The sequence below is a fragment of the Hypomesus transpacificus genome, chromosome 9, assembly GCF_021917145.1.
Source record: "Hypomesus transpacificus isolate Combined female chromosome 9, fHypTra1, whole genome shotgun sequence".
NCBI lineage: Eukaryota > Metazoa > Chordata > Actinopteri > Osmeriformes > Osmeridae > Hypomesus > Hypomesus transpacificus.
In genome coordinates this window covers 9,019,453-9,047,337 of record NC_061068.1, presented here as the reverse complement: position 1 = coordinate 9,047,337, position 27,885 = coordinate 9,019,453, and the positions used below count along the sequence as shown (strand labels likewise).

The following is a 27,885-nucleotide window of genomic DNA, read 5'->3' as shown; positions in this document are numbered from 1 at the left end:
TCAATAAGAGTCATGAACTTGAAAGACTAAAACAACAAAAAATAATGGCCTATTACTGATTCATTTAAATTATTAAAAATATCTATTCATCCTTTATACATATAGCCTACAGTATATGTGTGATTAAATGATGAATATATATTTTAGTATATTCAGTAATGGGCCATTATTTTATGTTGGTGCTTTAGGCTTACATATATGTGTGTGTGTGTTGAAGTACCACAATTCAATACAGTTGAGTCATGTTTCTTAAAAACAACACAGACACTTACAATCCTTACAGTACATCCACTGAATTAGTCTTGTTCTCTCCATATGGGAGAGAAAGATATTTAGTTATGTTTATTTGTTTACACTCAAATCATTACAGGGCTGCAAAATAGCACCGGGGACAAGACACCGGGCAGACAAGAGTACAGGAAAGAGAACTTCAAGTAGTTGGAGGAAACATCCTTGTACCATGTTAGGCCTTAAATACATATTATTTAGCAATTTAGATTTGACTACGATTAAGACACCTCTTTTGAGATTGACATTAGTGTTATAAAGGGAATCTCTCCAAAATATTATTTAAAAAATATAGATGAGTAACAAAGAAATAATTAGCAAGCCAATTGATTAATGACTACTGGGAGAAGTTGAAAGTGCATCGGCTGAAAGTGCTACAGCTAACCAACTTGTTTGGGTTGTTAAAGAGACACCAATGGCACCCTGTACCCTGTCTATTAGTGCTACTATATACTTCAGTTAGGGACATGTAAAGTCCTGGACATAGCAACAATTACATATACAATCCATGATTATCTTCTTAATACAGTGACCCTGTGTTTTTAAAATTATTTTTGGCTATCTCTGATAATTTTCAGTAAATGTCCAGAAACAACTCAACAAGACACCTATCTAGCGAACAATTTCCTAAATAATCACTTAGGAGACAGATCATAGATGGGTTTGCCTTCCAGTTTAGAAAGCTGTGCTCTTAACCACAATGAATCCAGAAGCCAGAAACAGTGAATAATCTATTCATTACTGGTTCAGCGAGAGCATCAATAAAACACAAAATATTGTTTTGATGCTCTAACTCTAGACATGTCAAGTAGAACAATTAAAAATACATATGTGCTTTAATATGTTGGGTCAAACTAATTGTCTGGACAGCACATTAGCATACATGCTCTTGGTTTGTGTCCTCTGCTTAATAATCAGACAAAAAGAATGGGAAGCAACATCATGTGTCATGGGAGGAGTGGCCAAAGAGCTGTGTTACCACAGTAACTGCACTCTGTCCAATCATGTTCAATGCCACATTACCTCTGCTATTGCACAGAATATTGTCTTGACCTAATTCAGTGGTTCTAAATCTTGGTCCTTGTGCCCCCCTCCCCTGCATGTTTTAAATCTTTCCCTGCTCCAACACACCTGATACAAATGAACGGGTCGTTATCAAGCTCAGCAGAAGCCAGATAATGAACCATCCATTTGAATCAGGTGTGTTGTAGCAGGGAAACATCTAAAACATGCAGGGCAGGGGGGCACAAGGATCAGGACTGATAACCACTGACCTAATTACATCAATAACTTAACACAGCAGACTAAAAACACCCCATGTACTGTGCAATTCTCATCATGTATTTCTTCAGATTTCGTTAAAGAATGCTACCAGGATACCAGGAATGTCTTAAATGTTTTTGTTCTATTTATACTCCCAGTCCATACAGTGGTTAGTAGATCATACATGATGGCTATTTGGGGGCAGGGGAGGTATAGGAGAGGGTGGCATAGTCTCCAGTAGGCAACAATGAACTATCAACCTTTCTCAGAAAGTCTATTGGCTTGGACCTCCTCACACTGTTTGGCTGTGGTGGGTATGAATGTGTGTCATCTGAGTGGAAGTCCATCCAGAAGACTGAGCTCTCTCATTCGCCAGACACTGTGGTCGACACTTTCTATTGGAGCAGCTACTAAATCTTCTAATATTATTATTATCCGAAACAACAACTGAAAATATACATTTACATTTATCTAGATTTACATCAATACAAAAACAAATTCATACAGTAGACTATGGAATTTAGTGACCACTGGCTGCTTTACTGCTCCCTGACGTCCAATCAATGAGGATAAAGCTGAGGCTCATTACCATAAACAGGACACCTATTCCAGCAAAGCAGGCAGCCTGGGAAACAAGAGAAAGACAAAGACAGGGTGAAACAAAAATGGATGTACATTGTGGCGCATGGTTGTTGACGCCCCCTCCTCACCCCCCCCCCCCCCCCTTAGTTTATTATCAATCACATTATTAACTATTATCCTTCTTAACATTATTAACTAACTCAAATAGGATCTCCCAGAATGACAACGTGGTGGGTGAGAACTTGGAATGGATAGTTAGAGGGTCGACCTGTTTAGTTCCTTACTATGATTTTGGGGGCTGAGCGCATGGGCTCCTCCTCTTTGGGTACGATGCGGATGTAGAACACAGCAGGGAAGATGAAGATGAGGCAGGGGGCCGACGTGGCACCTGGGGGGGGGGGGGGACAAACATGGAACACCAGCGCTCTCCAACACCAAACTGCTATACATTACTCACCACTAGATCATGGACAAATAATTGACCAGGTGTCAATCTATCTCAGTGGTTAATATGCCACCAACATTTTACCAACACTAACGTTCACACTGCAGCGACGCGATGCGAGCGACAACATGTTTTCCATTCATTTTCTATGAAGCCAGGCGAATCGCTTGCGTGGTGCATTGTGGGTAGCGACGCGACAGAGTTGAGATTTTCTCAACTTTATGCAAATGAGGAGCGATTTTCGCTAGCGATGGCCAATCGGAGTGTTTTCTTGTTTTTCCTAACGTAGCAACCATGGCAAACATTTCTAGCTTTCTAGGTTTCAAGGTGAAGGAGAAACTAATCGTTTGTGTGGCTGCTTACCCAGTCCTGTACGATACATAGCTGTATTTGTACAGAGATGTTCATTTAAAAAAAACAATGCATGGCGCAAGGTTGCCGAAGTTGTTGGTGCTTGTACTTTCTAATTCAGTCTAGTGACATTACGTAACTTCGTTCTGTGGTAACTAGCTAGCTAGCCCGACTGGAACTCCCTATCGTATCGACAGATTAGCAGAGACTGAGGAATATAGTAAAACGTTTTTTACACGTCAACGTGTATGTCTATTAAACGGTTTTGTATGTTGTATACAAGTTGTATTTTGATCGATGTTGCAACTACGTAAACCCAAGTCTGCACACTTGGCCATGACAACTACAATAGTGACTTTAGAGAACTACATTCTACATTTCTCTGTTTGAAACGCCCCCGAGCGTGGTGAACTGTGGGAAGGCAAGCGATGCCAAGCGATTCGCGTCGCAGCAGTGTGAACGCACTGTAAGGGGAACATTACAGTTCAGATCACCCAGCCACAGTAGGTGTCTGGATGCAGGTAGAAGCAATGAGCTGGTAAAAAAAACAAGGTTTTAATATAAAACTTCTACTGCATAACTGTCACAAGACTAGTCTACTGTTTGTAGTATATAATACATTCCTGCGGTGATTTAGCTTTGATGACTCAAAATCCTCCACAGTAAGTACAGCATTATAGCTGAGGGTTTAATGCATAGGGGATCAAAAGTGTGCGGTGACATAAAAGAGGCTAGGATCTGTAAGCTGTGAGAGCGCTGAGTTCACTGCGAAGGTGAACGAGTGCAAGCAGTCTCAAAGACACTTTTGTTTAAAATTTCGAAATTCCGACACTAGTGAGGCTTATGGAGGACATGGTTCATTTGAGGTAATTTACCAACAGTTACCGCAGTTACTAAATCTACATTTATCTAATTTATTTGATTAAAACATCACATTGGCAGTTGCGAGAATAACAGTAGCCATGTGTGTGGAATGCAGTTCCAACCTACCAATGATACCAAAGATGCCCAGGATGTTGGGGGCAAAGATGACTAGCAAGTTGATGCAGGTGAGTAGACAGACAGCGATAGCGATGTGGCGGGGCCAGTTGAACGTCTTGTTGGGGAACAGCATCTGCTGGAGGGCTCTCCTCACCTGCGGAACACACCAGGAGGACTACAGTTACAGGACCTTTCTGTTCTTACTTTTCAAGCAACAGAGATTGTCAAGAGAGGACAGTTTAGATATCCTTTTCTTGTCAACATATCAATGTGTATATCATCATTTCAGTTAATATAATACTTAATAAAAAAGTATACAAACGTATAACTAGTTGTATCCGTTCTTACTGTGGGACCAAGTGTTAAGACCTGCCAACAAGAGGCAGCTGACTCACAGGGAAAAGCACAATGGGGACGGTGAGAGTGACAGCCGTGAGCACGGCCAGACGCACACACAAGATCAGGGTGTCGTAGGGGTCAATCCTGCTGTAGGTGTGAAGCAGCTCTGCTTCCACCTCACCTGTAGGGGGCAACAGAGAACGTGAGTTTAGAAACCCTTCAAATCCCACATCTGACCAGGAGCGGTCTCCTGTGTACAAACATTATGAATAAATAGCATTATTAATGACCATCATTAAAAGTATTAGGACATAGTGATAAGTTGCCCCTTGGCTGTTACAACCAAGTCAGACCGCGTGTTGCACACACAGTGATCCTGACAACCACTAGGGGGAGTCGTTAGTCCTCCACCATGGATACAGTTCCTGTAACGTCTCCAATGAGACAATAACCAAGCAACCTCGTTGCGACCCACATTTACGTCTCTGTCCATGCAGATTAACGAACCCAAACGGTGACATGAGAAGAGGCTTTCCTACGTACTGTAAATGGCCTGAAGCTGGCGTAAACAAAACACATGAGAAGGAGGAGAAGGAGAAGGCCAGAAGACACAGAAGAGAGGGATGAGGAAAGAAGGATCAAGAGGAGACAGAGGGAGAGCGACAGAGAGAAAACAAACAAATACAAACCGAGAGGGGGACAGAGACGGAGAGAGAAGGAGAAACAGAGTGACAGAGAGCAATGGAGACCTTCTCAATGACAGGTGGTGGAGGGGGGGGGGAAGCCTCACCATAGAAGGTCAGGTATCCAAACAGAGCAGCCAGGAAGTACATGGTGTACATGACAGCAATGGAGATGTTGGACACATGCTGCATCTTTTTCTTGGTGGGGCTGAAATCAGAGAATATTGCCATGTGATGTCACACACCGCGGCACAGAGGCATACACACACATCACAACATACAGTCCAGGACAAGCCAAAACAACCACCAACAAAACACACACATTATTTTGCACATCATTAAATGCTAGCTTGTGCTTTGGGGCCAGTCGTGTCATTACATTTCTCCAGGGGTATAACATCCTAGTTTACAGCTGCACCCAAGTTCTGGTGGTTTAACAAAGTGGTGACACCCATTAGACTAACCATGCATCATAGAATCTCTGCATGACATGTGCAATGTAATGTGCATGTGAGTCGGCATATGATTGGCCAAGCCCGAAGCATACAGAATGACTTCCTGGTTCACAGGAAAGCAGCATCAGCAGCCTTGAACCCTGGGTGGGTAGGAATGGGGCACCTACTTGCGCAGTTCAGTGTAGATGGGCAGGACCTCAGGGTGGCACACGAAGGCAAATGCCAGGATGGGCACTGTGTAGGCCGTCTGAAAAAATGACCCCCCCACCCCCACAAATGTAACTATGGATACATGGGTGCCAACACTGGATGCTGTAGCACCAAGCTAGCGTTTTATTGGCCCATTAGAGCCTGAGACACATCACAGAGAGCTAATTGTTTGTCTGTGATTAACTTGAGTCCGGCCAGCGGCCAGGTTTAGGCTGCTTAGGAATGCCTTCATGGTAAGCTGCTAAAGAGCCAGAGGGATTGCTCTGGTTAGCTTGGTGTGGCTAGCTGGAGGGGACTGATCTGGTTAGCTTGGTGTGGCTAGCTGGAGGGGACTGATCTGGTTAGCTTGGTGTGGCTAGCTGGAGGGGACTGATCTGGTTAGCTTGGTGTGGCTAGCTGGAGCCTATAAATCTAACGCTGATCTTAAAGGAGGCCTAGTATAAAAATAATAGGATTTGATTAACGGACTACTCATCAGCTACCACTAATCATCCTGTGTATAACTGTGTTCATTGCCGGCATACAGTAAGCCGTATTACTTATCATTTCAATTGAGTGAGTGAGTGACAGTGGGTGCTGGAGAAGAGGGGTGTGTGAGGGGTGTGTGTGAAGCATGGGTCATATCATTGTGTGAACCGTACTCTCACCTGAGGGTTGAGATTGACCATGCGAGGAACACAGGCAGGGTCATTCATATCCACAGCACTGATGTTACTGCTAGTGCTGTTATGGCTGTAGTCTGAAAATGGACAGGGCACCTGGAACTTCTTATAGATCACCTGTGGAGGAGAGAGAGAGATAGAAATGTGGCTTGTTGGTTTGGTCTGGGAGACAGCAGTGTGCAGCAGGGATTAATGCATGCAGAACCAAAACTAGGTCAGAGAAAAACACACACAGACCAACATGGTCTGAAACTGGAGGGGACAAAAGAACTTGCTCATGGATATCTGCGGAACGAGAGGGGAATATTAAAGAGATGTGTGTGTGTGTGCGTGTGTGTGTCCTGGATGCTTTTGTGTGGAGTACTGAGCCTCTGATTACTGAGTAATAGTAAGACTAATCTGGGACGGAAAAAAAAATCCCAGAGGATGCAAAAGTCTACTAATAATGCTAAGGATACAGTACACATCTGTGTGTGTGTGTGTGTGTGTATGTGTGTGTGTGTGGGTGGGTTTGACGTACCGCAATGAGGAAGAAAACCATACAGCTGAGAGAGAAACCACTGGTATATCCCAGGTATCCTGCAAACACAAAGGCTTCATCATCACACTACCTGTTCATCAGCTCACATACTACACTGACTGGACTGGACTGGACTGGACTGGACTGGGCTGGGCTGGGCTGGGCTGGGCTGGACTGGTCTGGGCTGGGCTGGACTGGACTGGACTGGACTGGACTGGACTGGGCTGGGCTGGGCTGGGCTGGGCTGGGCTGGACTGGTCTGGGCTGGACTAAGACCCTGAAGCTGTGGCTCATTACTGGGCCTTCATAACCTTTGAACGTTGCTCATAATAAAAGGTCAGGACCCTCTCTCTCTCTCTCTTACACAAAATCTTCTAAACCCTTCACTTTTTACTGTTTCTGAATCTTTGTTCTTGATCCCTCTCTTTCTCTTATGTAATAGTGTAACGATCTGTTGGGCCACTACACCAGCCAAGCCTGAGGACGTCTTCTAGACACACACAATGATGCCGAAGCACAGAGACACAGAAACACACTTGTACTAGTGCCAGTAGAGCTCTGAGGGGCTTTTCCGAAAATGATGTACAACCAGATTGTGTCAGACAGTGATGTCTTATCTCTTCATAGGACTGCTGACAGGTGCGTAATCACACACGGCTAACCGCAGCTATCAGCCATGCAGCCTGTTCTCACACTGTGGGGGAGACTTATCCACGTCACACACCGGAGGAAGGAAGGAGGGAAAAGGTTGGAGAGAGATGAATAGGGGAGGAGAGAGAAGGAGGAAGGTAACTAGCTGTTATAAATCCACTCTTTGCCAGGATTATAAGATTTACATTACATTTTTTTTATCATATTTATTTATATTTTTTGGCACAAGTTTTCATCCAAAGCTATACAGCCAGTGCATATTGTTTTGTAAGTACAGCAAATAATTTAGGTCCAGAAGTGTACACTCAGTTAGGGATTGACCCTTATGATCTCTCTGTCTTACAAAATGTCTTTTGAGTGGTTACTGCCAAGGAATGGTCTGTATTTGTACCAGGCACTGTACCACAGTCACCTTGACTACAATATGACATAATTGTGATAATAGGACAGTGCAACAAGACAGTCCCACAGTCTTAATGCAACATGCAGAAAAAGGCCAGTTTCACAAGCACGGCTAGCAGTTTATATAGTTACGTATTGCTTAAGGTTTTTAGGACAATTCAGTTCACCAGATGATGATTTCCAAAATGATGATTTCCAAAGTAGGCTCTGAAACCACTACAATGACAGTGATGAACTTTACCGATCAAAGTGAATGAGTGGTTGTGTAGGGCGAGAGAGGATGGGTACGTGTGTATAAAGCTGAAAGCCTCACCCAGTTGCTTCATCAGAGCCAGGGGCAGGATGACGGCGATGGACACCATGATCACCAGGTAGTTCCCATTCATGAACCACTCACTGGACAGAGGGAGGAAAACAGAGAGAGATTAAGCGAAAGAGAAATGGTGAATGAGAAAGAAAGCCAGATGTTTTCCAACATGCTAGTCACATCAATTCAGGTAAAAGTGAATGGACATATCTATCACATCCGCTGCAAACTATATTCTGTAGTAAAACACTCCTTCAAGATTGCAATCATGTGACACCTATTGAGCTATTCAGGGGGTTACCTGTTTTTAAACGTACTTAAGATTCCATCTCTATGTGTTTAGAAGGGAGGAAGAGAGAATCACAGAGCGAAAGAGTCAGGGAGTGACAGACAGAACATTGTGTGCTTGGCCAACACCGGCCCACCTAATCCCTGCACCATCTTTTAGAAATTCACTTGTCAATGGACATTTTGAGCGAACATAAAGTCAAGCCTTGCCCAGGTCTTACTGTCCTCTGTTGCACACTGGACACATACTCACAGGACACAAGGTCCTGAACAAAACCTTGGAATACTAACCATCCACCCTGAACTGGAAGACATGAGGAAGCAGGCCAACATACAGTATGACTCACTAGAACCTCGTGTGAGCTTCTGAATGACCAAACAGGCTACAACACTCTCCTCCTGACAGTCGACGCAACAGGGGGCAACTCAATCCAGGGGAGCTATTTCTGGAGCCAGACACAGGAGGTGATTAATGTCACCGCTTTTTCCAAGGTAGCAGACTGGAAGGGGCAACAGCATCTGTATGCTGGGGAGGCACACACTCCTGGAACCCAGAGTAGGGCTCCATCTATCTCTGCTGCTGTCAGCTGGCCCACTGGAGCTGACCTGGCCATCTGGCCCAATGGCACACACACACACACACACACACACAAAGGTAGAGAACAGGCCTTCACAACCTCACAGGACATACAAAGTATACCGCAGCCACACAGACACAAACCATTTGACACACACACACACACACACAACACAAGCCGAGACAATTAAATACGTGGAGAAAAATTCGACACATGCACACACAGAGTCAATCACCACAAACAGCAGCTCACTGACAGCTTAACTGGTCCACACACATTCAAAGTCACGGAGCCATAGCCTTTGGCGTTCATCGATTGGGAAATGCTCTCAGTATACAGACAGCACACACACACACACTCAAACAGACAATTGTTCAGGCTGTAAAGATGAGACCACGTCCGACACCTCAGGGACAGATTTCGTTTCGCTCCCCTTCATTCAGTAAACCCACTGACAGCCGTCCATATAACACCAAGTGGAATGCTCTGGCACACCCAGCGATCAGCCCACATAGCTCTGCCCCCAGACAGAGTGGGCTGTCCTTCTCCACCACGACTCAGTGTCTCTATCAGGCCTCCTGCACAGGTGACCAAGGGGCTCAGGCTCAGGCCGGACAGGCTGGCTATGCTGTGATCTGGTGCCTTGATCTGGTCGCTCTGCTCAGTCATTCTGCCCCCTTCCCCCTCCCCCATTCTCATCCTCACAGCTGCTCTCAGGCAAGCTTCTTGACACACGCACACATGCATACACACACTCTCAAACAGCAGACATGCAGATGCTAGTTGACAGGATCTGAAAGGAGGCGTCTGGGCTACTTGAACACCCAAGAAGCGAAAGGATTCCCAGACCAATATCCCCTGCACTCCAATACAAGTCTCTTTCTGACACATTCATTTGAGGCTGTGAGGGATTGTTATGCCAGTATGATGAGCGTCGGTTTATAGCTTCTAATGAGCAATGGGACAGTTACTCACCCTGAAGGCTTATCCACCCCCAGAAAAGCCTGGATGACCAGAGGGAACTCATACTTGACAATGTACAAGTAACTGGACATGGCTGTGAGAGAAAGACACAGGGTCCTTGGTTGGTAATGTGAACACACATAAACATGCACAGGATAGTCACAAACACACACAGGCACACACACAAAAACACACTGGAAATAACTCAAACACAAAATCCCGCCAGACATAGACACACACTAATCCAGAGCACATCCCCACCGCCCAACCACAAGGGATTGTGGGTAGTTAAGAGAGATAATCATATTTTGAGTAAATCGGTATTTCCAAATATAACCCGTACTACAACCCAAATACACGCACACACTTCCACACACATGCAAAAACGGGTGCGCGCCTGCAGTAGTAGTATGACATACATAGAAATCCATGAAAAAAGGAGCAACATCACCTCTGTAATCTGGACATCTCTGTGTGCAGTGGTCATTTGCTTCACAGAGAACAACGTATATGCATGCAAACATTTGTTTGTGTGTGTGTGTGTTTGTGCACCAGTACACACATGTCTAACTTTGGGTGACCCAGGCAGGGTCATGTAGGTGACAGCTAGGTGCTAGGTGTGATCTCTGGGTCCCCTCACCTCCAATGTTTTGCAGTGTGATGGCAATGCCGGCGGCCATCTTCCCTGGCGTCCCAAACGCTCTGTAGCCTAGCTGCTCATAAGCCCTGATACCTGAGGCGCACACACACTGCATTAGCATGCTGATGATATACTGCATTACAAATACATGACAAACAATGTAAAGATAAAGGTCGTGGGGGGGGGGACTGGCTTACAATGTCTAACTCACCACGTCATGGTGTAGGGGTGGGAGATATGCTACTACGGAAACTGTACAAGGATGATTAAGAGGTGTTGCTAGAGGACAAGGCAGGCTCTTTTTGATGCTGCTGGTGAAATTCATGTTCTCCTTGACAGGGAGAACATGAATAGGACTACATACGCACCCACAATGCCAGAGCACTTGAGCAGTAGGTGAATGGAGTACGATGAGAGGCCTGCCACTGCTGTCAGGAGGATCCTGAGGGGGAGACCAGAGGGAAGAACATCAAACCTTCATCATCACCCAGTATTAGAAGCATTGTATTCCTCCTCCTCTTCATCACCAACATCCTCATTGTCCCCTTCATCCTCACTGACCTTTGTCATTAAATAACTTCCAAGAATCATTGCAACAGCTGGCCGCAGATGAAGCAATCTATGTATACAGCTGTGTACAGCGGGAAATGGGGTCACAGGGTATACATACTCTCGCTGAGCTATGCTGTCTCATTGTTCTTTATGACTTCTGACACAAATATACCCATCTAAAAGAAAACAAATACCACATAAGTATCTAACGGTGAAATATTCATGTAGTGACCATAACCTATCCTTAACTTATGGTAAAAATGATTTAAAAAGTATGTACCCAGAGCAGAGACACTTGAGCTAGCACTGGTTTACTCAGAGCAAGTCACTGTCTATCTCTCTCTCCCTCTCTTTCTCTCTGTCTGTCTCTCTCGCTCTTTTTGCTCTTTTTTTCATTGCTCTTGGCAATGACCCAAACTCTCTGGATTAGACGACAGACACGTCTCTCCCCTCAACTCCTGGTCTGCCCTTTCACATGGTGCTGTGTCTGGGTGCTGGACTGTGTCTGGGTGCTGGACTGTGTCTGGGTGCTGGACTGTGTCTGGGTGCAGGACTGTGTCTGGGTGCTGGACTGTGTCTGGGTGCAGGATTGTGTCTGGGTGCTGGACTGTGTCCGGGTGCAGGACTGTGTCTGGGTGCTGGACTGTGTCTGGGTGCTGGACTGTGTCTGGGTGCAGGACTGTGTCTGGGTGCTGGACTGTGTCTGGGTGCTGGACTGTGTCTGGGTGCAGGATTGTGTCTGGGTGCTGGACTGTGTCCGGGTGCAGGACTGTGTCTGGGTGCTGGACTGTGTCTGGGTGCTGGACTGTGTCTGGGTGCAGGACTGTGTCTGGGTGCTGGACTGTGTGCTGGACTGGGTCTTGGTGCAGGACTGTGTCTGGGTGCAGGACTGTGTCTGGGTGCTGGACTGGGTCTGGGTGCAGGACTGTGTCTGGGTGCTGGACTGTGTCTGGGTGCAGGACTGTGTCTGGGTGCTGGACTGTGTCTGGGTGCAGGACTGTCTGGGTGCAGGAGTGTGTCTGGGTGCAGGACTGTGTCTGGGTGCAGGACTGTCTGGGTGCAGGAGTGTCTGGGTGCAGGACTGTGTCTGGGTGCAGGACTGTCTGGGTGCAGGAGTGTCTGGGTGCAGGAGTGTGTCTGGGTGCAGGAGTGTGTCTGGGTGCTGGACTGTGTCTGGGTGCAGGAGTGTCTGGGTGCAGGACTGTCTGGGTGCAGGACTGGGTGCAGTAAGAATGTGCACTGGTGGCTGAAGTAGTGGGACAGACCTGCTGACAGACACACCACAAACACACTTTAACACACACACACACACACATACACACAGACACACACAGCTCCGCTCAGCTCTCCCCCGCTACATTCCTAACAGGGCCTAACTGAGCCCTCTGTGTCCAAGAAGACGGCAGACATACAGTAATATGATAAGATAGTGATCTTAAATAAGGTATTTCATCTTTAAATACAAGTCCTGCGTTGCAGCATGTGGAACAGTAAATGTGATGTATGTCAAATGTAGGAAAATCATGAAATAAAAGCGTGTTCTTGATCCTAGTTATTTCTGTTGCATCCTTCTGGATCCTTAATGGTGTTTCAGTCAAGACAATCACGTATTAGATTTGAGCATTTATTGTTACATGACATGGACATGTAGATTTACTTTGGCGGAGTGGATGATCTAAGGGAAGCACTCCCTGCCTCCTCGATGCAACACATACATACATGACATATGAGGCAGGGAGCAATAGAGATATAATCCCCGTTGGATAGATACACAGACAGCATGGGGGAGAAGGGGACGGTGGAGGGTGGCAGCAGCACTGATCATACAACGACCGGGGTGAGTGTGTGCATATCCGCGCGTCTTTTAAAGACGCCTTATCGGACGTGGCCCAATGGATATGCGCTGCTACATGGGTGTGGTAGTGGGAGGAGTAAGGAAGGTGGAGTAAGACACCTTACGTCCCCGATCACTGACTGACGCGCGCTGCCCGATTGCCCTGCCAGAACTAGCTGCGCTTATGTCTTAACGTCAACTTTCTCCTCCTTACACGGTCAACCCTACTAGTAGACTTTCTGCTGGAGTGCATCAGGGATACTGACACCTTCATAGAGCTTATGAACTTACAACAAAATAGCTTACCAAGCATAGATTTACACTTTAACATGCAAATTAGAGTTTAACACAGTCCACTTTGGCCTCTTTTGCTCCAGGAACACACACACTAATCTCCTTTCAGCCTTTAAACCAGTCACTCTGGCCCTGTCCACTCAAGAGACTAACATGGATAGTGATAGATGTGTGTGTGTGTTGTGAGTGCACATGTGTGCGTGCATGTGTGCGTGGACTGCCTGGTGGCCCACAGTCAGCTTGCTCATCAGTGCTCAGTGGGTGCTGAGGAGGAGGTGTTTAAGCAGGTGACTGGGTCATGGAGAAAAACATCCTTGGGCCAAGGGCAGGCTGTGTCACTGTATGACACACTATGTGTGTGTGTGTGTGTGGCATGCATGTGTGTATGTGTGTGCGTATGTGAATGTGTGTATGCTGTGTGTGCTGTTATATAGGTCTACCGTCCCCTTGGGGAAGGAGTGTCTGAGATTCAGAATGACACAGAGCTCTGGCAGAGCAAAAAGGAAAATCCATGAAGGAGAGGCGAGTGGCACCCTGCAGCACATTGTCGGCAACCAACACTCTCTCTCTCTCTCTCTTTCTCTCTCTCTCTCTCTCTCTCTCTCTCTCTGTCTCTCTCTCTCTCTCCCTCTCTCTCTCTCTCTCATACCCTGTCTCTGTTCCCTTTCTGCAATGCAAATCAACATGGCTTCCTCAGAGACACATTTTTTGAGTCACACAGATTTTTATGTAGTTTTAATATATGGCAGGAATGTATACATGAGTTTATAGCTCCTATACCGAGGACACAGTGTCATATGTACCTCTCCACTAACCCCTACACACAGTTCAGGTCCCTAGACACATACACACACAAACACACACACTTGGGAAACCACATTCATACCACACAGCTCATAATAATAAGCTTTCTCTCATTGAAAAACCTCAGGACTCCAAGCAAGGATCTTAAATACAGTCCTTTAATAATATTTTTGTTGGTCAGGTGTATTACTACATATTCCAGACAGATTTGGCACTGGATTGCTGCCATAAAATATGAATTTACACAAACCTCAGACAAAGAGAACATTATGTTCTAGACTCTAAGCCACATGTCTGAGACCACCTGCCTTGCTATTGCAAAGACAATAGTATTACCACAGTTCAGAAGACTGTCTTACCCTTTGGTGCAGCTTTTGGATAGTAATCCAATCAAAGGTTGCTACAGTAGGTAAACAAACCCCCGGGGCTATTCGATCTTTCTAATAAAAGCAGCATTATGGTGGATTGTAACATAACATGGCACACACAACCCACGCTTACCACCTCACACCAAATCATGGCAGTGGTGGAGGTGAGCTGTGAACAATAGTGGGAGACAAAAGACGAGCATGGTGGTGAAGCCATCTGCCAGTGTTAAAGCTATGCTATATCTGCCAGGGTTAAAGCTATGCTATATCTGCCAGGGTTAAAGCTATGCTATATCTGCCAGTGGTGGTTCTAGCTACAGTATGTGTTATTGTTGGCACTATTCTATGTATTTGTCCATGCTAGCTATTGTTGTGGTAAGATTACCTAGGAAGGACCTTAGCTGCGTCGTGTCTTTGAGCTGACTGGTTCATGTGTTGTACTATAAATAAAGCTTATTCCATTGGGAAGGCCAAAATATGTGTTGTCTGTAGTAAACTACTTGTATGAGCACTTGCCCTTTAACCTATATACCAATATTGGGGTAACGCTTCTGGAAAAACCCATGTTAATGCCCTCTTCCATCTGCAAACATGACAGAACACCATTACAGCATTCAAAGAGAACACGTAAACACAAAAGACTCATTTATAACATTCATCAATCTAATTGCACAGCTTGAACACAACACCACAGTTACATTAGCATGGTAATTTGATCTCTACTATCATTTACAACTTCACTGGGCACAGGGCCCGATTCATCTCCATATAAATGTTTATGAAACTAAATATCACCTGTGTGTGTGTCTGTGTGCTTGTGTGTGTGTTTGTGTGTGTGTGTATGAGAGAGAAAGCGAGAGAGAGAGAGAGAGAGAGAGAGAGAGAGAGAGAGAGAGAGAGAGAGAGAGAGAGAGAGAGAGAGAGAGAGAGAGGTTGTGTGTTTAAAGCCAACAGAGTTTAAAGTGTGAGTCTTAAATTAGGGACATTACAAAAAGGCTGCTGACTGTTAAATTGTTTAATAATTATAGTGCTGCTATTTCTGTGTGAGGGTTGGAGGCATTCAAATGAATGAACTGAATGTAAATTACTCAGGCAACAGCTGCAGCTCCAATTACAACGCTTGAGTAGGAGTAAATTGACAATTGATTCATCAGCTTGAATTTGAACCATCAATCCACTTATCTGTTAAAGGCCTACCTTTCAGCCATCAATCCATCAATGTAATCCTCCACCAATCATTGCCATCCATCCGTTCATCCAACAATCCCCATTTCTACTCACAGGAACAGGACTATCCCTGTGTTGGCCATTGCGTACGCCAATCCCAGAATTCCACTGCCCATGATTGCGTTGCCCAAGTTGAACACAGACATCCCGAAGGAGGTCTTCCCCTCAAACTAAATGAATTGAATAACAGAGATTTGAACAAACCTCTTGAACAAACTTGTTGTGAAGCAAAGATCATCAACAAATAATAATCAACACACTACATGGATAGTAAAGAAATGAAGGAAACCCTAGTTGGACCTTTGTGACAGCCTATTGTGACAGAGTGAACATACGTCTGTGAAGCGGGGGGTCTTCTTGTCCTCCACGGCTGACAGGAACTCTTGACTCTCCGCCAAGGTGGCCTCAGCATCCTCCCCTCTCTGGGGGCTTAGAGGAGAGACAGCACCATCACAACCCGAGCACCAAGGAACCATAGGCATCTGAAATATCTGTTTCACATGAAGCGTTCTGGTCTGAGAGGTATAGGGTTTTTTATTGCTAAGACATGGAGCTTCTTGCATCAGTTATACACTAGATAAGAAAGAGAGTAGTTCCTTTGGATCAGAAGGATACACAAGGGCCTGTTCAATGCTACTTACGTGGCATTTTGGGCAGTATTGGGTACAATTTCCCTATTTGAGAAAGAGGTGATCCATCAGCCCACGAAAGCACAAAGAGAAACAACAAAGGTATCCTTAATAAAACGGTGTGATTCAATTATCAGGAAGGAACCTCAACGATAAAACGTATCTCTCTCTCTTTCACATTTCACAGTTTCACAGTTTCTCATTTCTTGTCACAAAGAGAAGTGACTTCATAGTAAGTAGGGCAGCAGGTCACAGACACTGATGCAAGGTACACATAATACTCAAAGAAGTGACATTACACCTCAGAGACTAGAGAGGATACAATCCTCGTAGCAGGCCAAAGCATCCAGAAACAGATACTCAACAGTGTCGGCTGACAAAGAGAAATGGGTCAAAGGATACTAACCCTGAGATGCCTTGCAAATACGTTTTCTAGGTTTTATCGAATGTTAACTGAAAATACAACAGAATACTTCAATACAGGGTAGACTAGATCTGAGTCTATACTTACTGCTGGGCTGTCTCCTCAGCCGGAGGCGTTTTGGATGCTGCTGTGGTCTCCTCCCCAGGCTCATGGCCTTTACCGTTGGGTATAGGGTTCACCTCTGCTGGGGGAGGAGGGTCCATGGTCTCTGCTGCTTTCTCCTCACTCATCTCCAGATGTGTGTGTGTGTGTTAGACGTGGGGAGTTTAGTGTGTGCTGAGCGAGCTTCTCCTTTCTCTCCCTTCAGCAATCTGCAAAGAAACAGATGGTGACAGATCGATTACGGTTGAAGGTTTGAGCATGATCAAGGATAGATTAGCGATACAGCAAATGAACTGCTGGCTCACTCTCCCATTGTGGCATCATCCTGTTTTCTACGAAACACTGCGAGAAGTACAACGTGGGGGATGTACACACTATGGGGTTGTGTTTTTAACTGCACAGATACACCAGAGTCATCATCTCAAAAACAAAATCTCCTGTAACTCAGCAGAAAGTTTCTCATTGTAGAACAAGAAGTTGCCAGCACAGGCGCCGTGTTGAGAGGCTAAGCTCAGAGCAGCTCTAATGAGCCTGTCTCCTCCCACAAAGCCTCTGGGAAACGTGATTAAGTTCCAAAGCACTTTTGAAGAATACCGGAGGATCTGACATCACACACAGACATCACATCACACACACATCACACGCATCCTTGATTGTAACATGGAACAGAAAAAACACCAGCCATGAACATTGAAGTCATAAAGTTGAACAACAACCTTAGTTGCCATGGAGGGAAGTATGCGTTATTGAGTTGTCAACTGACAGGTATTTTCTTCTTCTGCTTTGTCAGTGGAGAAAAGCCCACACTGGAGGGTGACACATCCGGCTTTGTGGGAACGGCTTGGGCCCCTCTCTTCAGGGCCCCTGTGTCCTGGGTTCCTGCAGAGGTGTCTAAGAAGACCTGCTGGTGTGTAGGGGACTTGAAAGAGCCCACTGACATGCATCTCCTGGTCTCTGTCTACTAAAGCTCCCTCTCTGGCCGCCCTTGAAAGCAAGCAGCTCTAATGTCCTATTAGCTATGCAGCGTAAACAAGGGCAAGGGGCAGAGTGTGCGTGAGCAAATCGGTGTGTGTGTGTGTGTGTGTGTGACGTTTTGAATATGTAGTTAGAAGAGAAGGCCCATAGACTTTGGGACCTACAAGAAGAAATGAAAGGGGCAGCAGAACCAGCTATGACCAGCTTAGAACCAGTTCTGGCTCCTCTTTTGTGTCTATTTTTTCTACTCGCGTACACACCACTTTTTTTCTCGCATTTCCTGTTCAATTAGAAAGGGTTTAGCATAGCAGCAGTGCTCTCTAAGTCCTCCAATCCCCTCCACTGGCATCCTCCTGAACTGCCCGCTGCCTCCACTCTCCCTTCCCTACCCGCGCCTCCTCAGCACGCCTTTTAAATGTACCTTTTTGTCTGAAATCATTTTAACACATCAAACGTGGAGGAGGCGAATAAACTGTGGGGTCTTTTCGTTAGCGGCTCCACCAGCCCGGCCACGTTAGGGCACGGCAAGGCCTCTCCATGGCTCTGGCTAAAGCTGGGCAACGTGGCCAGGCAGCAAAGCACGGCACACAATGCCGCGTGTTGTGTGGTTCCCTGGGAACGGGCGGGAGAACAGTGGAACTATTGTGCCAGCCATCATTATATGGTCTGGGGCCCCTTTGGCTGCTGCTAGCCAGGCCACTCGAAAGGGCTGAAAGGTAATTCATTGCACCCTAATTGAAAAGATGCCACCTTGAATTCATTAGCTGCCAGCATTCCACATTCACGCACATGTGTGATAGGGACGCTGAGGACAGGACATCCTTGGGGGCAGTGACACTGACCCATGGCCTAAGAGGTCTCTCTCCATGTCACTCATACTACCCTCCAATCATTAAGAGATTGGCAGCATGTTCATAGTAAGAATGGAAATTGAAAACGTTGTGATTGGTTGCCTTGCTACTTGGGCAGTACTTATGGGGACCTCACTCGTTGGAGCTTCGAAAGAGTTTTTCTGATTGGACAGAGTCACAGCTCCTACGTCTTTTGTGTAAATCAACAAAAGCAACACGTGACTTAGTTTCACTCGCGGTGCGTGAAAACACCAACAGGGAGTAATCATGTGATCTGAAAAAGAGGATTTTCGAATGAAAGTAGGCCAGTGTGGTGTCAACAGGGATAGTGATATCCAGATTTATAACTGAGGCTTCCTGCTAGGATACCGGATATTTCAAAGACCAATTCAACAACAAGCTCCTCACCATGATACCTAAATACTTCACACTGAAAACGAGTGTGAAGATGTTAGTTTTTATGAAAAGAGGTCCATTTAGGTCATGTCATTTCCTGAACAAACAGTATGTCATCACAGTATACGGTACCACAAGTGCAATTACATAACATCCTGTATAACTTTGAGATTTCTAAGAATAGTACGGAAATACCTAAACACAGGACAGGACAGAGTTGTTAGGTAAGCTTTCTCACCATATTTGAGGAGGTGCAGATGTGCGTCAGACTAATTACACTTCACCACAAGCGTTTCATTAAAATCTGCATGCTGTTATTTTTTAAAGGTCTGCACATAAATAATAATAGATGAGGTTTGTTCCTCTGCGTGAAGGAAACATGGAAATACTGAGAGAGAGAGAGCAGAGAGAGAGAGAGAGAGAGAGAGAGAGAGAGAGAGAGAGAGAGAGAGAGAGCAGACACAGACACAGAGAAAACAGAGAGAGAGAGAGAGAGAGAGAGAGAGAGAGAGAGAGAGAGAGAGAGAGAGAGAGAGAGAGGGAGAGAGCAGAGAGAGAGAGAGAGAGAGACGAGAGAGGAGAGAGAGAGACAGACACAGAGAAACAGAGAAACAGAGAAACAGAGAGAGAGAGATGAGAGAGAGTGAGAGAGGAGAGGAGTAGAGACACGAGAGAGAAGAGAGAGGAGAGAGAGAGAGAGAGACAGAGACAGACACAGAGAAACAGAGAGAGAGAGAAGGAGAGAGAGAGAGAGAGAGAGACACAGACACAGACACAGACACAGACACAGAGACAGAGAAACAGAGAGAGAGAGAGAAGAGAGAGAGAGAGAGAGAGAGAGAGAGAGAGAGAGAGAGAGAGAGAGAGAGAGAGACGAGAGAGAGAGAGAGAGAGAGAGGGGAGAAGAAGAGAGAAAGAAAGAAAGAAAGAAAGAAGAAAGAAAGAAAGAAGAAAGAAAGAAAGAAAGAAAGAAAGAAAGAAAGAAAGAAAGAAAGAAAGAAAGAAAGAGAAAGAGTGGGAGAGAATAATTGTTTTGGCTAACATCACATTATCATACAAGCTGGGAGTTATTGTGATCTGACAGATGAGGTGAGGAGGAGTTTTCCATGTGTTAGTTGTGACTGTGTGATGTTTTTGTGTAGACAGAAGGCTGAGTCCTCGGGGGAAAGAAGGGTGCCCAGTAATAATGAGGAGTTGAGGAGAGTGTTAGAATTATACAAGCGCAAACGTCACATTGTAATGCTCAGAGTGGGAGTAAACCAATGTCCTTCATCTTCCCAACGGTCTGAAAGGGGAGTGAGGCTTTTCTACAGCCACTGATCTACCCTTCTAGTATTCTTCTGTCTCTGTAAATGTCCATGCATATGTATGTTTGCCTGTGTACATATTGTGTGTCCGTGTTGTACATGTGTGTGTGTGTCCGTGTGTGTGTGTCTGAGAGAGATGCTCTGACGTAGGCTGCTCTGACGACCAGACGTCATCCCATGAGGGGATAAATATGAGAGCCTGCTGGGTTTATTAGCACTGGCACAGAGCACTGTCCCAGCTCTTCACATTCCTCCTCACTGACTACTGTTTTCTGAGTGTGTGTTTGTGAGTGTGTATGGGGGTGAGTGAGAAACACACAATGAGCGTGAGGTGATGAGGAGACTGAGGGCGTGCTTCTCTGAGTATGTGTCAATGTGTGTCTTGCTCTAGGTATAATATACATTTAGTCATTTAGCAGACGCTCTTATCCAGAGCAAACTAACAGTAAGTACAGGGACATTCCCCCCGAGGCAAGTAGGGTGAAGTGCCTTGCCCAAGGACACAAGGTGGGGAATCGATCCGGCAACCTTCTGATTACTAGCCCTACTCCCTCACCGCTCAGCCACCTGACTCCCAATATAACCAAAGTGCTCAGATGCTAAAATGCAAGGCCTGTTCCTTCTTTGGGTCTAATCTACATTCACAACACATTCACACTCACTTTCCTACCTAATCCATACAGGGATTAGTCTCAATGGTTCACTTGAGAATTGCTGGTTCTTAGGAAACAATAAAGAAATACCCAACATCACAGCTAAAATGAAACAGTTTTATAACAGGTCGAACATCTGACATTCTTCTTCTCTATCAAATGCAAAAAAAGAGATTCACACCAGATTTAAAGATTACACACTTCTACAATTTCTGTAATGAGCAGCTAATAGACAGAGCTCTCGTTCTCTGTGACAGTCTTTATGACGCGGCCGTTTGGAGGCTGGTCAGTCAGAGGGGTTTATGACAGCCTGCCATCCAAGCAAACAGCGGAACACATCAGATGAACAGAAAGCTCAGTCAGGCTGAGGGAGATCAGGACAGAGCTCATGTGTGTCCCTCCACACACACATACACACACAAAAATGGATAAAAATAGTATCATCAGAATGGCGAGTATCCTCTTCGTGTCAGAGACACCAGACTGATGTGTTCAAGTGATGCACGTGACAATTATGGCTGTGGCGCCTGAGATAAACACGCCCAGTACACATTTTGTGAACGCGCTAGTAAACATTGTAAAATCATGGAAAAACCATCTGTCGTTGGGGGATTTTAATCCACACACACAATCGCACACACAAACACACAATACTGCAATTACCAGACATGGGGTGTTTAAATGTTTAATTGAATGGAATCTTCCAGACTACAGTATATTCAGTGGAAAGTACCCCATATGCTATTCATGATGCAGAACAGAATGGTACCAGCTGCATCTTAGAGAACAGAAACCTCTATGCATTTTAACATTAAGCATCCTGGATGCTTCCTCAACTTAGAACCTTAAAGTTTCTAGAATTTTCAGGAGATACACTCTTTTACAGTGTCTCCTGTACTGCTGTGATGCCTACACCTCTTAGTTACTCAGTGTCTTTTTCTCATCATCCACTACCCAGCACTCACCAGACTCCTTTGTTCACGATCCATCTCTCCTTTCCCTGTGTTCCTTCCTCTCTTCCTCTCACGGACTTCCACCTACTTTCATCGATTTTCATTTTGAGACTCCTCTCCCCACTCAACACACCATCATATCACCTCTCTCATGTCCTCATTCCCAGAGACTAATCTTTTGCCATTTCTTTTCTCCTCCACTATCCTCCTCTTCCTCTTTCTACCCACACCTCTCCTCTGTTGTATTGCGCCGTCTCTTGTCTCTCTGTCCACACCTCTCCTTTGACTTGGTATCGCCACCTTGTCCTTTCTCTCTTTCTCGGTCTCGCCACTCTCTTTCCCCAGTTCTCCCTGTGCTCTGGCTTGCATTTTAGAATGGGTTTCATGGCCAGAGAGTTCCCGTGTGATTGGTCAGATGGGTGAATGGGAGCTGAACTCGCGGCTCTGAGAGATCTGTGTCCGTCTCTAAGATACTCCTGGTCCCTCAGTGTGATGAGGTGCTGCTGGGAGAGGTAGATTAAAGCACACCCGTCTCAACTCGACAATGCATACAGTTTATAAAGTAATAACGTATGCTCTCTTGTACTCATGCTATGGTGGGGGATTTGATGTTCAAATAGATGATTTTCTCATTTATTATGTATTTCATTATCGATTTTTCAAATGAACAGTTTAGGCAAATCAACACATTTGCAGATTTCCCTATAGTCTGGTAACTTAAGAAGGCTTAATCACAACACATTTGATGTTGAGAGTAGAAGACAGAACCACACACATTAACCACACATCCTCAAATCTCAAAAGGTGCACAAACCATCAAACCAATTTAAAAAAGACAATACTATATAATCCTCCACACACAATACATACAAACTGCTGAACGTCATGCTCCCGTTCCGTGTGCTTCTGCGTGCTGTTTAATATACAGATATTGCTCTTCAATGGGGATGAGCAAGGTCAATAGGTGCCTTGTCATTCTGTCATCCTAGCATGCCCTGGTTTTGTCTATTCTGGACTGGCTGTCACTGGCTTGCCTTGTGGGCTTAGGGTGTCGTCAGATTAAGGGGGTGGTCAGTTGTAGCATGGAGCCCGGAGAGAAGAGGGTGTTTGTATGGAGCATTCAATGGCAAGTCTGAGCTGGGGGGGACGGGACTCTAGCTTCATGATGACTCACACTGGAAATAAGATGTATTTATAGTCTGCCAGTCACGCATCACATCCTGTCACTCTGCCTCACATTCACACGCTCAACACCTCCCAAGTAGGAGGAGGAGACACATCCAACTCAAGTCGTGATAGGACCAGACACACGTAGGAGGCAACCAAAGCCAGCTGAGCCGTCTGTAGGGGGACACAGTGCAGTAGGAGGATTTGAGCTCACACACACTTGGTGAGAGGAACACCATCCCAGAGGTCAGGCAGCATTAACAGATGGTGGAGTCATAGCCAATATGATGAGGCACAATAAGAAGGAAAAACATGTGGCTGGCCTACACACACACACACACAAACTGAGTTTTAAAAGATATGAACGATAACAAAAGTCTGAGCCAAGATGTATGTAGGTCAGATGTACATGAAAACAGGAGCAGGGAAAAGGACATGCAGGTCAGAATGGATTTAATCATGCCACGTTTCTACTCCTTCCTCCCTCCACTCTGCCTTCCCTTTTCCACCCCTTTACATTCGTGAAAAGAGTCAAGCCAGCAACAGTGAGTGGGAAAGCGTTGCAACAACCAAGATGCTCAGCATGGAAGTAGCTCACTACTTACTGTGTGCAACACAGTATCTGTTTTGCCTGTTTCTGTTTCAAACTCTATATGCAAACATTCTCCTTTCTGTGACACTAACATAGTATTCCCAGGGATTCTTTGGAGTTTCATTAATTTATCAGGATGATCAATCAAACACACACTTGTTGTAAATGAGGCTCTAAGCCCATGAACACGTGTGTGGATTACCGTCAAAGGGACAGATTGAAGATTTCACTACCGCCCCCAGTGACATGGTCGTTCTTTAAATCATTCTACCCAATCGGTTGGAATACACAGACAAATAGATACACAGAAACATTCAATGAGACGAATCTATGCAGCTGTCGCTTTAATCCTCACAGAGACTAGTCTGACTAAACCTAACACTTCATCACTCTACAAACCAAAGCCTGTCTTACTGAGATGATGCAACTCAGTTTAGGCTGAAAAGTTTAGTTACCTTATCTCACTCCATAAAAAGTGGATACTCCCTGAACAGCTGGAAAATGGCAGTCCACTCCAACCAGCTCATTCTACACCAGACCGTGAATGGAAGAGAGGCTTCTATTTGACTGAGGGTTAGCTTCCTCTCCTTCCAGAGCAGCAGCTGTAGTCTTCACTGTGGCTCCATCTGCAGAATGAGGCAGGCTTTCTGTGGCCAGGAAACATGGCATGAAGGAAAGCATTGACAAACAGGGAGACAGGGTCAAAAAGCACTCCATATGCAGGCTGGCTGGTTGGAATGTGGGTCTGTGTATGTGTCAGCATCAACAATTTCAGTAGGATGAGGACCATTGTCAGTTAACAGGCCCCTGGTTGACTATGCTTGGCTGGCTCCTGCACCAGTCCGTACCAGCTCCCCATCCTTATTTCAGTCATGTGGCCCCTTTAAACAAAGAGGCATCGTGAAACCTGGTGCTCCATCTCTCTCTCTCTCTCTCTCTCTCTCTCTCTCTCTCTCTCTCTCTCGCTCTCTCTCTCTCTCTCTCTCGCTCTCTCTCTCGCTCTCTCTCTCTCTCTCTCTCTCTCTCTCTCTCTCTCTCTCTCTCTCGCTCTCTGTCTCTCTTGCTCTCTCTCTCTCTCTCTCTCTCTCTCTCGCTCTCTGTCTCTCTCTCTCTCTGTCTCTCACTCTCTCTCATGAATTCTCTCCCTTTCCTCTCTTTTGCCTCCCCCTGTCTCTCTATCACATGGGAAGGAAGAGATCATCATGGGGCCAAACTCAGTCATCCAGCTGGAAATACAGTGACAGTACAACTCTCAGTGAGGCGCCTCTGTGGTGCACATGGCAGTGCTGTCTACAGAGCATCACATGCTAAATCCACTCAAATAAGAGCAGCGTGTGCAAGGGTCTGAATATTAATGGCATGGGTCATGCAGTCACTCAGCTCAGCTCCACTTGATTAAAATGTATTGCATGCTTACTTTTCCAGAGATCTTCTCTGTGCTTTATCTTCGACTTGCTCTTTCTTTTTTTACTGACAATCACAAACCTTGATTTTGGGAACTGTGCCATTGCCCTACATATGTAAGGAAAGTCGTAATATTAGTACTGTTGTGTATTCATAATGTATTCTGTCACGTTATGTTGGTTATAGGTTGAATATAATGTCAATTCAGGAAGTCAACCCTGACCAATAGGAGGACCGACCTTTCCTCATCTTGCTTTTGCTCTTACAGAAAGACCATGGTGATAGCAACAGGGCTGAGGAAGCTACAAGCCATGTCTATGGGCCACCGCTCCTCCCATGATACACTGATCATTTCTGATAAAACACATGAACTTGTCTTCCTTCAAGAGACCTTTCAGCCAACACAAGATGCACAGACATGAAAATGAAGAAAGGAGTGACTAGTCCAACTTGTGACAAACACGTGAGCTTGTTTGGTGCACTGGTTTCACCATGACAAATATCAATTTTAGTTAATGAATTTACGGCTATAGAAAATCAATTATGTTGTTATTGAAAGTTTTTTACGTGCTTGCAATTTTTCAATCTGAATCACATAGCATATTTAGCAGAACAATTTTCACCAAGCTCTCAGCAGTCAAACACAAGCAAAGTGTGTGAGGCTCTGCCTAAGACTCGAGCATGCTCATCATCCAAGGCCAAAGAACCTTCAGAGGATACTCATAAAAACTACACTCATACCATAAACATTGGCGAAGCTTTACCATCTATCTAAATCCCTCTTTTTGGGTCCAGTACATTAACTTTATTACCCAGATTACTGGTTCATTTCTCCCAAAATACAGATTTTGTATTTTTTATTGAGGAACATTTTTCTATTTAAAAAAACATCAGATTTCATTAAGTAGGATTTGTTCTAATGTGTCTTTGGCTAGCCAAAGATGTTGTCCTGAAAAGGTTAATATCATAGTAAACCTTTTCCTGAAGTCCTTACACAAAGTTTGCCCAGTGCTTGGTGATCATTCCATTTGACTCACATACTTTAAATTGCTTGCTTTCATAACTATCAAAAGGACTTGGTGGAGAAATGTTACCCATCAATTTAGCCCTCAGACAAAAGTTTGGGAATGCAAGAGGAGACAGTGGCTTATCTTCTCATAGGCTGTTAACTCCTTTGGTCTGAAGTCACTGCAGGGGAGCACATGTACTGTATATTGCATTCTGAGCCAGTTAAATTCTCTTACTGTTGACCTCTGTAATTCCTGGTAAAACAATACCTGCAGGCAGTATAAGGGGGTATATTACAAATTGAAAAAATGCTTTGATCCAATCAAGTAGGAATGGAGCGAGTGAATCTTGACTCACTTAGCAAGCCAACTGATAGAAGATGGTGCCTTACCATTGGTGTGTGTAGTATACCATTACAGTACTAATGGGATCTGAACACACTTCTGAGACCTGAAGATAGCTAAGCATGAGAGACGATGCCACAGAGACATTTATCATTGGCATGGTCAAATTCAAAATATGTTCCTCAAGAATGCACCAACACATGCAAACGCCTGCATTCGCACGGATGGATAAACACGCACAAACAATTACTGAGCACATGAGCAAAGACAACTCGCACTTTTGGTTAACACTTAGTCATCTGTTCAGAGCACACGGTCGACAGCGGCGGCAGCCTTAGTTCATTCAGAATGCAAGCAGTGGTCTGGAGAGGAGATGAAGGGAGAGCGAGAGACTGACAGAACACGGCGCAGCTCATTCAAATACAGCAGGAGAGCAGAGCAATACTGACAGGTTGACAGGAGCTCTCGCTGTCTCACGATCCTGTCAAGTCCAGCAGTCTCACCTGCGGCCCTCCCCACAAAATGCCCTCAAAATGGGCTTGGGCTCATCGAAGCGACTGGCAGTATCATCAGTTTCAGGCTAAAATGGGGCACAGATTGAATCCTCTTTCATAATACATTCCCCTATGTGACCTTTGTTTAAACTGATAGAACATAGAAGCCTACATTTTTATAAGAAATAAAGTGGTTTCAAGTACAGTCAAAACAACTATTAATTAACCTGAAGCTACTGACCTATTTTCCAACCGGCACATGGGTATCTGAAATATGGACCCTGAACTTTACCATCATTAGGATCTCGTAATTCCAGTAAAACGGTGTTACAGTAGACCACAACGCGACTAATGAGTTTTCAGCCACTGGTGACCGCACAGTAGACCGCTACCGTTTTTCTGTCTATTGGTACAAATGCTTGCAGCTACGACCTTAAATAAGAGCATGCCTACAGTAGCATCTCTCTAAAACTCCTTACTCAGAAGCATTTTTAAATAGTAGGCCTACCATTTTAATTGTCAACGTGCCTTCTATGATTTAAAAATAATCTAGTATTTTACAGTTTATATCTTAAATGTCCTCGTCTATAATTGGCTTCAGGCTACTACTAATGAACAGATAGCTAAAATAAAAAAGCAAGAGCAGAAAAATTAATTCTGCAGTCGATATTCTTACCAGAGAGGAAAGAAGTGTGCTTTGGTGAACTCCAAATATCTCCACAGATATATTGACCTCCACGGCTTCTCAGTCTCGTTCGTCGTGTGGCTTCTCTTCTCTTAGTTACAGTTATACATTTTCTGTGTGAACAGTGTTCCTTCTCAAATGTTGAATAAATGTCATGTGTTCGCCAGTAAATTGTCCTCATAATCTGTTGAAAAGTGGGATGTCGAGTGGGTTT

The 27,885-nt window shown here is 45.0% G+C and overlaps 1 protein-coding gene across 5 annotated transcripts; it reads right to left on the bottom strand.

Moving 5' to 3' along the window:
• Positions 1-1,487: 1,487 nt before the first annotated feature.
• Positions 1,488-27,885, bottom strand: LOC124471884 (sodium-coupled neutral amino acid transporter 3-like). 5 transcript variants are annotated; one of them, XM_047026545.1, is made up of 18 exons: positions 27,663-27,882; positions 26,996-27,072; positions 16,828-17,051; positions 16,329-16,361; positions 16,023-16,116; positions 15,742-15,857; positions 10,977-11,050; positions 10,609-10,701; positions 9,981-10,062; positions 8,146-8,228; positions 6,780-6,838; positions 6,245-6,376; positions 5,555-5,634; positions 5,040-5,140; positions 4,306-4,430; positions 3,920-4,064; positions 2,418-2,521; positions 1,488-2,176 (listed from the first exon to the last, which is right to left on the bottom strand). In XM_047026545.1, exons 3-18 carry the CDS (start codon positions 16,968-16,970, stop codon positions 2,072-2,074), a joined length of 1,569 nt encoding a protein of 522 aa, XP_046882501.1. In that variant the 5' UTR covers positions 16,971-17,051; positions 26,996-27,072; positions 27,663-27,882; the 3' UTR covers positions 1,488-2,071. The 5 variants fall into 5 exon arrangements, with proteins under 5 accessions (XP_046882501.1, XP_046882500.1, XP_046882503.1 ...); XM_047026544.1 differs by lacking the exon at positions 26,996-27,072 and having other exon boundaries at positions 27,663-27,885; XM_047026547.1 differs by lacking the exons at positions 26,996-27,072; positions 27,663-27,882 and adding an exon at positions 27,228-27,243.

Coding starts and splice junctions, on each gene's coding strand:
- LOC124471884 (XM_047026544.1), bottom strand. CDS start 16,970: ATGAGTGAGGAGAAAGCAGCAGAGACCATGGACCCTCCTCCCCCAGCA. Junction 10,063..10,608: donor CACACTGCAAAACATTGGAG/GTGAGGGGACCC, acceptor TTTCTCTCACAG/CCATGTCCAGTTACTTGTAC. Junction 8,229..9,980: donor GGGGTGGATAAGCCTTCAGG/GTGAGTAACTGT, acceptor CCCTCTGTCCAG/TGAGTGGTTCATGAATGGGA.